Below are 15417 nucleotides of genomic sequence, written 5' to 3' on the forward strand. Positions count from 1 at the left end.
ATTGGACAGTACTGATTTCATCTTTTATAAGCAAAAAGAAAGAAAGCTGGACAATGGAGGGATGAACACCAATATAAATGCTCTAATTTACTTAATACTCTCTTGCGCAGAAAGCCTTTTTTGACTATTGAATCTTTCCTGGAGTTCTGAATCTTTTATTTGATGTTCTATATAAACATACAAACTTATTGGTAAAGGATGGCAAGAAGGGAATCTCACTTGGTCTTTGGCCAAAACTGTTTTAAACAGGCTGAAAATATGTACGCGTGCAGGTGGACGCCACCTTACTTTAGGCAACTACGGTACGCGTGAGGACGCCGGAGACAGGAGGTTTCTTCTGTGCAGATTCCAGTTGGGGAAACCAGCCTCAGCAGAAAGTAAGGGTGAAGCACACAGCTGAAAACTGGGGATCTAGTGAAATACACACAGCGAAGGAGGGTCCCGCCCAGGCCAGTGCCCTACACTACTCCCAGAATGCCAGCTACCAAGTATCTTCCCCAGGAATGAGATTAGAGACATTATAACCCTAACGAGCTCCAGAGCATGATCGTCCTAACGTGAAGCTTCCCATGTTACAAGTCCTGCCATAGATGCAGAGCTGTCAACAAGTTTTTAGTTCCTCTCCTTAGATTATGAAAGGATGAGAGGAGGAAAGGTCCAGAGACTGTAGAAACAAATAAAAAAGTAAACAGATAATTCCGACACAATGTTGAGAATAGAAAAACCTTTTAAGTACTATAATTGATATCGTCAGAGATAACCGTAGCATATTGCATCCATAACCCAAAAACAGGAAGCCATGGAAAAGAAACACAGAACAACACCAGCATGGTCCAGACAGGACAGAAAAAAAAGGCTAATGACAGATATTTACAACTGAGGACACAGACAACTGGGTTAAAGAGGTAAATAACAGAAGCAGAGCCTATTGCACCATGGGAAAGGAAGAATTTGGGATCAGGTGTGTGCAGAAGGCGATGTGAAAAGCATATGTGAAAAGCTCACAAGGATGAGACTGGCAATAATACTTATAAATTAAAAGGTTTTTTTGCCTCCTCTAAACACACCAGTGATCAGCTGGAAACAGTGGACACAGAATTAATTTGGCCACATCACACAAAGGGATGTGTATTATTGCATCCTTCCCTCGATATTTCCATCAAACTGAGTAAAGTTACATTTCTTGGTTCAAAGGTTGCAAGAAAAATGTTATATCAAGTGATATGTAAAATCACAGCAACAAAAATACAGAGGGTACCAAAAAAAGGTATACGCATTTTAAGAAAGGAAAAAACTGTACTAAAAATTGTAATACTCTATATTAATAACAAAAGATGAATACAAGTACGTTTGACTTCTGCAATTATAAGAGGTGCTCAAAGTGGTTACCATCAGTGTAATTTTAATAGTTTTTTTTTTTTCTTTCTTAAAATGTGTATACCTTTTTTTGGTGCCCTCTATATATTCCCCCCTATCTCTTAGGTACTTGAATTTGAAAAATCGGAGTTCAAAACTTCTATGAAGTTTTAATAAGACAGAAAATATTTTTAAAAGTCTGTTGATATCATATCCAAATATAAGCTAATCTGCTCAACCATCTGCATGTGCAGCAGTGCGAATGTAAATTCTGACAGATTCCATTTAGTCTATGAACTTCTAAGATTTTATCAGCTAAATGTCCTGCATACTTTGTACACATGTCTAAAAGGTATACAATTTGTTCATCTGTGATATTGAGCTTTTCATTATCAAAGTTCTGGGTCACTTTTCAGTTTCCTCAAAACTTGTAGAAGCACTGAATGAGAATTTTAACTGTATAGAAATGGAAGAAGATGGTCATATTAGACATACACCTAGACGATAACTATCAGTGTTGCCAGCCATCAGAAAGATTTAAAATGTTGGCCTGCCATAAAATCGTACCTTTACAGTTTGAGACAAAAAGAATGTCCTTCTCCAATTTGGAAATACACTGAGGATGAGAACGGAGAAAAGGACTATAGGAAAACAGAAGTGCTGTGCTGTTTCTCCACATGGTCTGATTACCTCTGAACATAGGTACCATCTGTTTAATTAGTCCTATTGTATTTACATCCTTGTAACAAGCTCTATACTTATGTATATCTTAAGAATACATGAAGTGTGACCAAACACCACGGTGAATGTTTAAATAAAAAAATTTATTACATAGACATCATCAAAATGGCAGCATGAGGTGAGCCTCTGTAAAGCTCCCCTGGAATTTACGACTAATTGAACAACTATAACTCCACAAAGGACTCCCTGCACAGCAGACAGGCAAGACGAAGAGGCCCACTATTGAATTCATCTAAAGGTGGGCAAATCGCGCAAGTGGGGTAGGTGGGAAGGGAGAAGTGCAGAGACGGAGCCGCGCGGGCGCAGGATGCAGACCTCGCTCAGTGCGCCGAGCTCGCTGCTTCCCGGAACTACCGCAATGCGGGAGAGGGAAGAACTCGGACTGCTAGGGTTCCGCTTATGGCCCACAGGGCTGCGGGGGCAGCATGTAACACGGCTGAACCCAACGCTCACGGCAGAGACCTCGGATAAAAGACTGAGGGAAGAAGGCTGAAAACAGTGGTTTATGCCCTCACTGCTGAGCAGAGAACAGAAGCCTTAGGCACTGAGACTAGCCACCCCCTCCCTACCCTCCCAGAGCTCGCCCCGCCCCCACCTGCCCGGTGCTAGAAGCAGAACAGTAGCAGTGTTAGATCAAAAGAACAGAATATGTGCTGTTCTAAGAACTGTGGACCGCAGACACAGATTCGCAGCCCAACTAGTTCTAGTTCTGGCAAAGGGAGGGAGCTGTGGAAGCAGGACCGGCTATGGTGGTGGTCGCCGCCATTGCTCTGGGCCACCTCTCACAACTCACCCCGCCCCTGACCCCACCTATCTGGGCGGATCCCTGCAGGAGTAAACAGAACTGCTGAAACATACGGGCTCTGAATCTGGAGCTGGAAGAGCTTTGGAACTTCAAAAGCTCTCCGCATACCCACCGGGACACTGCGCCCTGTGACCCAGGTGAACTACTAACAGAGGAGAAGCCCGTCTCCCAGGGAATCCCCCATTATATGAGAAGCTGGAATAGTGGAGAGAAAACATAGCACTACTGTGTGAGAGAGAGAAAAAAGGCTGCAGTTGGAGAGAAAATAAAACATTCTACCAACAATTACTGGAAAACAAAAGAAAGACCTCTTCCTATCTACCTGTTGCAGAAGCCACTCCTGTACATGTCTAGGAAGAGAAATAATAAATCAGTAATTGCCATGAATAACCAAGGCAACAAGACAGCTCAGAAAGAAAGTGAAAAGTCTCCAGAAAACCAGAAGAGGAACTTAAAGATATGGAAATATGTGACTTAAATGACAGAGAATTCAAGATTGCAGTTCTGAAAAAACTCAACAACATGCAAGAAAACACAGATAGGCAGTTAAATGAACTCAGAAACACAATCAAAGAACAACATGAGCATTTTATGAAAGAGATTGAAATTTTTAAAAAGAACCAAATAGAATTTCTGGAGATTAAGAACTCAACAGAAGAAATTAAGAATGAAATAGCCAACTTAGGTAGTAGAGTTGACCAGATGAAGGAAAGAAGATAGAAACCTGAAATTACACGGATTGGAAGAAGAAAGAGACTTGAGACTTAAAAGAAATGAAAAAACTCTACAAGAACTTTCTGACTTCATCAGAAAGTGCAATATAAGAATAATGGGCATACCAGAAGGAGAAGAAAGAGAGAAGGGAACAGAGAATATATTTAAACAAATTGTCAATGAGAACTTCCCAAACTTGTGGACAGAACTGGATCCTCGAATCCAAGAAGCAAATAGAACACCTAATTACCTCAATCCCAACAGGCCTTCTCCAAGGCACATTGTATTGAAGCTGTCTAAAATCAACGACAAAGAAAGAATCCTCAAGGCAGCCAGGGAAAAGAAGATGGTAACCTACAAAGGAAAGCCCATTAGATTATCATCAGATTTTTCAGCAGAAACTCTACAAGCCAGGAGGGAGTGGAACCAAATATTCAAACTATTGAAAGAGAGAAATTATGAGCCAAGAATAATATATCCAGCAAAGATATCCTTTAGATATGAAGGAGGAATAAAGACCTTTCCAGACATACAGAAGCTGAGGGAATTTTCTAATACACGACCTGCACTACAAGAAATACTAAAGGAGGCTATTCGACCACCATCAACAGGGACAATTTGTGGCAACCAAAACATAAAAAGAGGGAGAGTAAAGGCCTGAACCAGAACATGGGAATGGAGAAAGTAAGCGTGCTAAAGAAAATGGATTACTCTAAATATCAAACTTTCTTTTACATAAACTTAAGGGTAACCACTCAAAAAAAATCCAGAACTGAAATATATATTGTAATAAAAGAAGAAACAGAGGGAAACATCATAGAATATCACCACACAGAAATAATAGATAACAACATAAAGGCAAAGAAAAAATGGAGACACAGCCTTACCAGAAAACTAAGGATAGCATGACAGGAAATCCTCACATATCAATAATCACCCTAAATGTAAATGGACTGAACTCACCAATAAAAAGGCACAGAGTAGCAGATTGGATCAAAAACTAAACCCAACCATACGCTGTCTCCAAGAGACACATCTCAGCTACAAGGACAAGCATAGACTCAAAGTAAAAGGGTGGAAATTGACACTCCAAGCAAATGGTACCCAGAGAAAATCAGGTGCAGCCATAATGATATCAGATGAAACAGACTTCAGGGTGAAAAAGATAACAAGAGACAAAGATGGACATTTCATAGTGGTAAAGGGGACTATACAACAAGGAGACATAACAGTCATCAATATTTATGCCCCCAATCAGAGAGCATCAAAATATACCAAGCAACTACTAACAGAACTAAAGAGAGAAATTGACCAAAACACAATTATACTAGGGGACTTAAATACATCATTGACAGCTATGGATAGATCATCCAAACAGAAAATAAATAACGAAATAGCAGCCCTAAATGACACATTAGATGAAATGGACATAACTGACATATATAGAGCACTTCATCCTAAAACATCAGACTATACATTTTTTTCTAGTGTACATGGAACATTCTCAAGGATAGACCATATATTGGGACATAAAATCAGCCTCAGCAAATTTAAGAAGATTGAAATCATACCAAGCATATTCTCTGATCACAAGGCTTTGAAATTGGATATAAACTTCAAAAAGAAAGCAGGAAAAACCTCAAATACATGGAGATTAAACAACATACTTTTAAAGAACGACCAGATCAAAGAAGAAATTAGAGGAGAGATCAAAAGATACATAGAAACAAATGACAATGAAAATACATCCTACCAAAATTTTTGGGATGCAGCGAAAGCAGTTTTAAGAGGGAAATTTATATGATTATAGGCCTATCTCAAGAAACAAGAAAACTCCCAAATAAATAGCCTCATGTTACACCTTAAAGAACTAGAAAAAGAAGAACAAATGAAACCCAAGGTCAGCAGAAGAAAGGAAATAACAAAAATTAGAGCAGAACTAAATGAAATAGAGAACAAAAAGACAATAGAAAAATTAATGTGACTAAGAGCTGGTTCTTTGGAAAGATTAACAAAATTAACAAACCCTTGGCTAGACTCACTAAGATAAAAAGAGAGAAGACACTAATTAACAAAATCAGAAATGAAAAAGGCGAAGTTATCATGGACACCACAGAAATACAAAGGATCATCCAAGAATACTATTGAAGGGCTATATGCCACCAAATTCAATAATCTAGAAGAAATGGACAAACATATAGCCTTCCTAGGATGAACCATGAAGAACTGGAAAATCTAAACAGACCGATCACCAGTAACAAAATTGAATCAGTCATCCAAAACCTTCCCAAAAGCAAAAGTCCAGGACCAGATGGCTTCACTAGTGAATTCTACCAAACCTTCAAAGAGGAGCTAATACCAATCCTGCTCAAACTCTTCCAAAATATTGAAGAAGAGACAGTACTCCCTAACTCATTTTATGAGGCCAACATTACCCTGATACCAAAACCTGGTAAGGACAACACAAAAAAAGAAAACTACAGACCAATATCTCTGATGAATACAGATGCAAAAATCCTAAACAAAATTCTAGCAAATCGAATACAACAATGCATTAAAAAGATTATTCATCACGACCAAGTGGGGTTCATCCCCGGGGCACAAGGATGGTTCAACATCCGCAAATCCATCAATGTGATACATCACATAAACAAAATAAAGGACAAAAATCATATGATTCTATCAATTGATGCAGAAAAAGCATTTGACAACATACAACATCCATTTATGATTAAAACGCTTAATAAAATAGGTATAGAAGGAAAATACCTTAACATATTAAAGGCCATATATGACAAACCCTCAGCTAAGCACATAATAAATGGTGAAAAACTGAAGCCCTTTGCTCTACGATGTTTAGGAACACGACAGGGCTGTTCCCTATCACCTCTGCTTTTCAACATAGTGTTGGAAGTCCTTGCCAGAGCAATCAGGCAAGAGAAAGAAATAAAAGGCATCCAAATTGGGAATCAAAAAGTTAAATTGTCACTCTTTGCAGATGACATGATGCTATCTATAGAAAATCCTAAAGACTCCACCAAAAAGCTATTAGAAACAATCAACGAATACAGTAAAGTTGCCGTCTACAAAATCAACGTACAAAAGTCCATTGCATTCCTATATACTAACAATGAAATCTAAGAAAAAGAAATACAAAAAACAATTCTTTTGCAATTGCAGCAAAAAGAATAAAATACCTAGGAATAAACTTAACCAAGGATGTGAAAGACCTATATGCTAAAAACTATAAGACATTTTTAAAAGAAATTGAAGAAGACACAAAGAAATGGAAAGACATTCCATGCTCATGGATTGGAAGAATCAACATAGTTAAAATGGCCATATTACCCAAAGCAATATACAGATTTAATGCAATCCCCATCAAAATCCCAATGGCATTTTTTAAAGAAATAGAACAAAAAATCATCAGATTTGTTTGGAACCACAAAAGACCCCGAATAGCCAAAGCAATCTTAAGAAAAAAGAACAATACTGGAGGTATCACACTCCCTGACTTTAGCTTGTACTTCATGGCTACAATAATCAAACAGCATGGTATTGGCAGAAAAACAGACACATAGACCAATGGAATAGAATTGAGAACCCAGAAATAAAACCACATAAATATGGACAGATAATTTTTGACAAAGAAGCTAAAAACATACAATGGAGCAAAGACAGCCTCTTCAATAAATGGTGCTGGGAGAATTGGATAGCCACGTGCAAAAGAATGAAACTGGACTGCTATCTGTCACCATGTACCAAAGTTAATTCAAAATGGATCAAAGACTTAAGCATAAGACCTGACACAATAAACTGCATAGAAGAAAACATAGGTACTAAACTTATGGACCTTGGGTTCAAAGAGCATTTTATGAATTTGACTCCAAAGGCAAGGGAAATAAAAGCTAAAATAAACGAATGGGACTATATGAAACTTAAAAGCTTCTGCACAGCAAAAGAAACCATCGACAAAATAAAGAGGCCACCAACTGAATACGATGAAGACATTTTCAGACAGGCAGGGGCTAGAGAATGAACTTCCTATACATTCTTTTTCAGGAAGTCATCAGAGAACATACTCCAGCACACTGTGTAAACCAACAGTAAACCAAGAAAAAAAGGACCCAGCAAATAGGAGATTCAAAACAGTAAGTGAGGACAGGAAGACCTATAATGAAAAGATATGCAGCCAGTCTGGGGACCAACCAGTCCAGGTCGAAACTGGAGAGACAGAGTCTGGAAAAGCTTCAGGAAAAAAAGAAACCAATGGATTTTTAAAAACCATATTTGATTATTTGGAGATACTGACATATGACACACACTATGAAACAGGTAGAGAAAAACTAAAGATCCCTACACAGTGATACTATCAAAAGAAAATAGGCAATTATTACTTCTAGGGGAAAATGCTGTACAAGAAAAATGTAATTTTAATAATACACTGCTTAGCAGTGAACAATATTGATAATGTCATAATGATATCAATACTGACTGCTAAGGTAACCAAACTTATGCTATGACCACAGAGAGGTGATAGAGGGGACAGGAAAGTGAGAGTGGGTGGTGGTATAAAAAAACCAAATTCCTACCTCCTCTAATGGGAAGTCAGCAGACAAGGACTATATATCAAGAAATAGCAGTACGATGGGTGGATGGGTGGCTCAGTTGGTTAGCGCGTGAGCTCTGGGCAACAGGGCTGCCAGTTGGATTCCCACATGGGCCAGCGAGCTGCACCCTCCACAACTAGAATGAAGTCTGTGAGCCACCGCTGAGCTCCAGGGTGGCCAGATGGCTCAGTTGGTTGGAGTGCGGGCTCTCAACCACAAGGTTGCCGGTTTCACTCCCACAAGGGATGGTGGGCTGCACCCCCTGCAACTAAGATTGAACACGGCACCCTGAGCTGAGCTGCCCCTGAGATCCCGGATGGCCCAGCTGGTTGGAGCACGGGCTCTCAACCACAAGGTTGCCGGTTCAACTCCCACAAGGGATGGTGGGCTGCGCCCCCTGCAACTAACAACGGCAACTGGACCTGGAGCTGAGCTGCGCCCTCCACAAATAAGACTGAAAGGACAACAACTTGACTTGGATGGAGCTGATGAGTCCTGAGAAAACCACACTACTGTTCCCCAATAAAAAGTCCTGGAAATACACACTGTTCCCCAATAAAGTCCTGTTCCTCTTCCCCAATATAATATTTTAAAAAGAAAAGAAATAGCAATATAAGCATATTATTTAAAGACATGAAGACTAATATCACAACAGAGATGTATTTCCTAGGGGAGAGGGCATGGGATTAGTGTTTTTCATTGCAAGTCTTTCAATACTCTTTGAATTTAACACCTATTTAAGTGTATAAACATTTTATTTAAAAATAAGTTATACAGATTCCTCAAGTCCACTCCCAGAAATTCTGAAAATCCAAATTTGTTTTAAGGGTGAAGGAAATGTGGAATTAAGCAGTAAAGACAATGAGGAGCAGCAAACGAATGAAATTTCTCACCTGGACAGAAGATCCAGAAAGAAAGGATAAATGTGAAGATTACCTTTGAATACGAATGCTTTGATCTGAGAATCCTTGTGTGTCAATCATCACATCTGCTTCATCCAGGACAAACACACGAATCTTAGTCAAATCGATTAATTTTCGCTTGAAACACCAATCTAGGACCGTCCCAGGAGTGCCAATTATAATTTGTTTGGTGATGTCACTGCCTCTGGAAACTAGGGAGAAAAGGGTTTGAAGGGCTCCTTCAGATGCAAACAGCCTACAATGCAGGGCAATGCAACAGAACTGTTAAGCAAAAGTGCATTTCCTAATGACTTTCCCACACCCTGAGGATATTGTGGTTTTTTATTTTGCAGTTTTGAAATAAAAACCTGAGTTTCTAGGGTTATGGTCATGACAATATCCTGCATATCTGATTCATTTAAAAAGCCACCCTGCAGCAATTCCACTGTCTTACAGAAATACTGGCATAGTTGTGAAAACTCTATAAACCTTCCCCAAACGGTAAACCACCAAAATGTCTATCAATAGGTTACATTAAATAAATTATGGAATATTATGCAGCTAGTCAAAAGAAATAAGCCACGCTGTATGTACTGACATGGCAAGACGTCCAAAACATGTAAGTTTTTGAACAGTATGAAAAAAATGCTCCCATTTTTGTAAACACTCCAAGGAAACAAATACATATATGTACATTTGTATGTGTATGAGGTCCCCCCAAAAAGCAAAGAACAAAGGACTGTTAACAAAACTGTAATTGTCTTTGGAAGAAGGTTTTTGGAGGACAAGGAAGAACAATTTTCACTTTTACCTCCTGATCTGTGTTTTAAAGATCTTCCCCCGCTATACACATAATACTTTAATGAAAAAGTTACACAGTAAAAGCTGTTCTGCACCAAACAACTGAGCTTCAGAAAAAAAATATATATTTATGTACAAATACACACACACACACACACACACACACACACACACACACACAGAAGCATCCTCTTACAGGATGGGCAGACGATGGAAATAAGGGCCTTTATTATGTACCAGGTGTTGCACACAGGGCTTTATCATTTCATTTCATTTTGATAACAACTCTAGGATACAGCCCCCATTTTAGAGAAAGTGTTATATAACACAATTGGTGGTGGAGTCAGGATTTAAACAATCAGCCAAGACTGGCTTGCTGGTACATACTTCGATTCCCTCGAATGGCATACATCACTTGAACATCCACACAGAACTTTCCCATCCGTTCAACCACACGGCCGGTCTGCAGAGCCAATTCATAAGTAGGAGCCAGGCAGAGGCACTGTGAGACAGAGAAAGAGGGGGGAAGGAAAAAGGTTCATACAAGCCATCACGCAAATTTGAAATACAATTAAAAGTTGTACAGGGAGAGGCAGAGAAGTGAAATTGGAGATTTTGGTTGAGTAAAATATTTTAAATTGAATACAATTTAGCAGCTGACAGACCTGAGGTGAACGGTGAGTATGGGAGGGGAGAAGGGGCATGGAGAACTAGCTACCTTTTATATACTCCTCTCTAAAGGGTTATGAAGACACACAGGTTACTGGTCATGCCTTTTTGGTGGGGGAAGCATGGATATAAAGAGGCTGGTAATCAAAAAGAGAGGGATGCAAGACAAACTGTAGCTGGAGTGTGATCTCCATCACCTCTTGCCGGCTATGAAAAGTCTGCCTGTTTTCAGAATCGGATCCCTGCTTGATCCGATCCACCTTAAACATCTCTGGCAGAATACCCCCTCCAACTCTTTCATCTGTTACTTCCACCCCCGTAACAAATGGTGGTTGCTGATGAATGAAGATGTGGATGGAAGAAACTGGTGACGTTTAATGCATTTATGTGCTTCAATTAAGATTCTGTGAGGGAGAGGACAGGGAAACATAGCTAAAGTGCTAAAAATAGTTTTCACACACATTTCTCAAACACAGCTTTCCCTGAAATATCAAACCCTGAATATACATTTCATTGATCTTGTTTTAAAAAATACAAGATTTCATATGCCTGGCATTAGTCATCCACGTCCCCAGCATATCTTGTTGATCAGAGTGTAAGCTTCCTGACAGGCTCCTTGTTTTCCCCACAGCACTGAGGACACTCGATACTCAGATTCTCAGCTTGTCAAACAAGTGGATGAGTACAGTTTGGAGAAAGGGAACGATTACCAGATATTTTCCATGAGTGGAAGCTAGATTAGGAGCATAGCAAGCACAGTTCCATCCTTGCTCAGTCACTCTCTGACATCTGTGACCTTACGTGAGACATTTCCCTCTCTAAGCCTCAGTTCCTCCTCTGCTAAATGAGGTGGACTGGAGGGTCTTCTATCTTACAGCCATGTGGTACATATGCTCACTTCATACCAAGCACAGTGCTAAAAATGTACACTATTTCATTTAACCTGCATGACAATCCTATGAGGCAAGTATTCATTCCTTCCTTCCTTCATTCCTTCCTTCATTCAGTGTTTAATGAGTGGTTTTTATAAGCCAGGCACTGTGCTGGGTATTAGGATTCAGGGTGAAGAGAACAACTATGATCTATGCCTTTATAGATCTTATCTTTACAGACAAGGAAACAGACTCGGTAAGATTTACTACCTCACCAAAAACATTCAGCTAGTTAAGTAGAAAGGCTGGGATTGGAACTAGTCAAACTATAAAGCCTGTGCTCTCAATAACTGTCCCATACTTCTGCCCAATATGCTATGATTTTATGAAAGAATGTCTATTGTAAATATCACATCACGTGAAGCAATATTGCCTATTACTAAAATATCACTGGCATTGCAAGCAATCCCATCTCTCTCTCAGTCTTTCCTTACCTGTGGGAACAATTCCAAGGCGTTAACTCTGCTTAGCATTGCTAAGACAAAAGCAGCTGTTTTTCCTGTTCCAGACTGGCTCTGGGCTATGAGATTCTGAGGTCTGTAGAAAAGAGGAGACCACTGGGCATAAACTGAATACAAGAGGCTGGATATAAACTGAACATAAGAGACTGAAAATAACCAAGTTGGAATACCACTACCCTGGAAACTCACGGATGTGCCAGCATCATAGGGAGAGCCATCTCTTGGATTTTGGATGGTCTATTAAATCCCATTGCATATATCCCTTTTAGTAACTCTTCTTTTCTGTCAAAAAAAAAAAAAATCAAACACTTGTAGCCTATGATAAGTCACTAACCTCAGAAATAAACTTGAAAGGTACATTTCTAAATTAAGCCACTTTTCAACTGAGCTTCAAAAGTAATATTCAGAAATACGTAATTTATATATCAACTCCCAAACATATACAATCATGCCTGTACAGTTGAACTACTAAAATAATAAGCTATGCTGTAAGCCTAAGTTAAGGAGAATAAGAGCCTAACATTGAATTTTCCGTTGAACCAAGCAAAAAAGGAAAAACTCATCGGATAGAAGTATATCAATTTGGCAGGAAGAGTTTTATTTCCCACATAAGCAGAAAACTAAGTGAGATTTATTACTTATTTTTAATGAATGACAAACTTCGGTGTTTTAACAGCTATTTTTAGAGAACACAGAATTTTATTTAGGTGATTCTCTTATCAGTTCTCCCTAGGAGCAGAAGACAAACTACTACCTCATCCTTCTGAGCCAGTATTTGTAAATGTTTCTTTCCTCACGATAGATGTTAGAAAGAGGATAAAGTGAAGTGGGCTGGAACACTTCCGCCTTCAATGACATGCACATTTTGGGTTTGCTTAATTGGCAGATTAATCGGTAGATTACTGGCAGCCAATTTTTAATCATAGGTAGGCTTCTCCTGCCATTTAGAAAACGTCTGGGCATTGGGATTTTTTATTTTTTCCCCCGTTACATTAAGTCTGTATCAGTAACATACATTTCCTTAATGTCAGTCAATAAATCCCTAGGAAATGTAAACCTATTTGGGAAAGTTATTCATTTTAATGCCATTTGAAACAAAATGTAATTAGGAAGGTAAAAGCTTATAACTTATCTAAAGGGGGTGGAGGAGGATATTTGAGTCATCAATGTCCCTGTTTCTGTATTCTACTATGGAGAGTAGCAATATGGCTGTGTCAAGCTTAGCTATTCCCCCTAGCACAGCAAGATTAAAATATTTTACCATCAAATATGTTCTCAATTTGCTGGACAGTGCAGGTATCCTAGTGTTCCTCTTTGAGCTATATTTTAATTGCACACAAAATGTACACATCTCATTTTAATATTGAGTATTAGAACACAAAATAGATCCTGACGGTTTTTATTATTAGCAGATCAGTTTGTTCTGTGCTATGCTTTTCAGCATTTTCCCCTGCTAAAAAGAGTAAAAGTACTCACAGCCGCAGCTCTTCAAATGTTTTAACTGAGTAGAGTGGAGAGCTGGGATCCTTTTGTAAGACTTCAACTAGGTGACTGGATTCTACCAGGGACTGCCGGATTAACTTGTTTAAGAGTGAATTAGCTGCCAAATCCACTAGAAAAGCAAGAATAAAAAAGGGGTATTGCAGCGCAGAAACTAGGGTCCCTGAATGACACCTAATAAGTTGCTCCCTCCCATTCAGTAGTTGTATATCAAGCAACTGCTCCTACTTTCATTTTTCTTCTAAAGAAGGTTCCAGAAAGAATGACATAGCATTGAGAATTCCTTTTTTTAATTGCGGATCCAATATCTTATGTTCTACTGCTATACCAACCTCTAACTTCGAGCAAGCCTACATCCATCATCATCAGACCTAACTTATCCTTGGCCAGCTGAAATTCTACCCTGCCAGCTGAATTCTTAACCCATTCCTGCATATGCCATTTCAACTTCCTCTAAAGAAATATGCCCTCATTTAGTATTTCTTCTGATATTCACTATATCTTTATCATAAAGAAAAAAGGAGCAAAGACAGTTCTTCTCCAACTGAGACTACATTATTTACTCACATTGTGAAAGTCATGATTAACTGAAGCAGAATGCTAGTAGATACATGCAAATGAATTTATCTCCTACCTACATCTTCTTCATCTTCTTCCGTGTTATTAATAGAACCATCTAAAAGAATAGAAGAGAAACAATAAATGTAAAGATAAATATGGAGCAGAAATATAAGTGTATTATCCCAGTCTCTCTGGCCGACTCTATTATGTGCACTGACAGGGTCAGCCGGTGGAGGAGTGGGTAAAAAGACTGGGAAGGTAGTGGAGGGCCTGGAATGCCAAGAGAGCCAAAGGTATTTCAGTTGCTAAGGACATGAGGAAAGCAATAATCATTAATTAATTGAGGTCAATCTGCTTTACTCTAACAGCACTCACCGAGGTTTGGGACGTTAGTATTCTTAATACCCTCAAGGTTCTTCCGGGGGTGGATGAGGTTTGAAAACTGTTAAAAGACACAAACTTCAACCAATATTAGGAAGCAAGCCTTCAAGAAGCCCAGTACCATCCCTAACAGGGGCCGGAAGGGATGCAGGAAAGACCGCCTGAGTACTGTTTCCTTTGCAATGTTAAGTACCGTGTTTCTCTGAAAATAAGACCTAACCGGAAAATAAGCCCTAGCATGATTTTTCAGGATGACGACCCCTGAACATAAGCCCTAATGCATCTTTTGGAGCGCATCTTAATGTACGACCCAGTCTTATTTTCGGGGAAACACAGTATGTATGGATTCCTTTCAGGAACAGGTCTCCTGTATGAATTATCCTAAAACTGGAGGAGACTTTCTGCTGCCCCTGCACGTGCAGTTCCTCTTTATAGGCCCCTAGGCTAAATGTGGCCGTCCTTGGTGGTCACACACGATCGAGGGATGGTGGATAGGAAAGTGTGCTGGTAGGTAGATGGAAGGAAACTAGCCGATACTCAATGGTCAAATTGGGAGAGTGGAAAACTCAGGGTCTGGTTGCGACTACTAGCTGCTTTCCCTCCCGGGACTTCCAGGTGTCTTCATTTTGTCCTATCAAACCAAAGGTCTTGTCTCTCTCGGGGTGTCCTTTTCCGGGGCCCTCTTCCAAGTCCTTGCCACGCCACATGTCCCCTCCACTACTGGACAACCTCACCCCCTCAGATTTCCCCTGGGAGTGTTGCCCTAGCTCCCGCCCCTCTGCCTTCCCGGTCGGTGGCGGTTACGTGGCTGTTCAGCCGCTCGCTCTCCGCTGCCCCCGGGTCGCCGCCCCAAAGTAACGACGCCATGGCTGCGATCGCTGCTCCGGCCCCAGCACGTGCGTCCAACGCGAGGCAGGTTCGGCTCCACCCAGCAGCCAATGGGCTTCCTCAGGCTGCAGGCTCACGCGCCGCGACTACCGCGGC

General features: G+C 39.9%; 1 protein-coding gene across 4 annotated transcripts in view; it reads right to left on the reverse strand.

Annotated features, from left to right (window-relative positions):
- The window catches only part of DDX25 (DEAD-box helicase 25), a 28137-nt gene extending 12733 nt beyond the window's left edge, over positions 1-15404 (reverse strand). For 2 of the 4 annotated variants that reach the window (XR_002135751.2, XR_002135752.2), the window contains exons 1-8: positions 15238-15392; positions 14428-14494; positions 14126-14167; positions 13468-13603; positions 12181-12273; positions 11965-12067; positions 10317-10431; positions 9163-9340 (exon numbers count right to left, since the gene is read on the reverse strand). Coding sequence is in view for 2 of the 4 variants with exons in the window: in XM_019710530.2 (XP_019566089.1) it covers positions 9163-9340; positions 10317-10431; positions 11965-12067; positions 12181-12273; positions 13468-13603; positions 14126-14167; positions 14428-14494; positions 15238-15300 (797 nt within the window). In the remaining 2 variants the exon portion in view is untranslated. Of the gene's footprint in view, positions 1-9162; positions 9341-10316; positions 10432-11964; positions 12068-12180; positions 12274-13467; positions 13604-14125; positions 14168-14427; positions 14495-15237 lie in introns of all 4 variants that reach the window. The other 2 variants (XM_019710530.2, XM_074321408.1) reach the window with 2 other exon arrangements.
- Positions 15405-15417: the final 13 nt, after the last annotated feature.

Source organism: Rhinolophus sinicus, linkage group LG16 (assembly GCF_036562045.2).
Source record: "Rhinolophus sinicus isolate RSC01 linkage group LG16, ASM3656204v1, whole genome shotgun sequence".
Taxonomy (NCBI): Eukaryota; Metazoa; Chordata; class Mammalia; order Chiroptera; family Rhinolophidae; genus Rhinolophus; species Rhinolophus sinicus.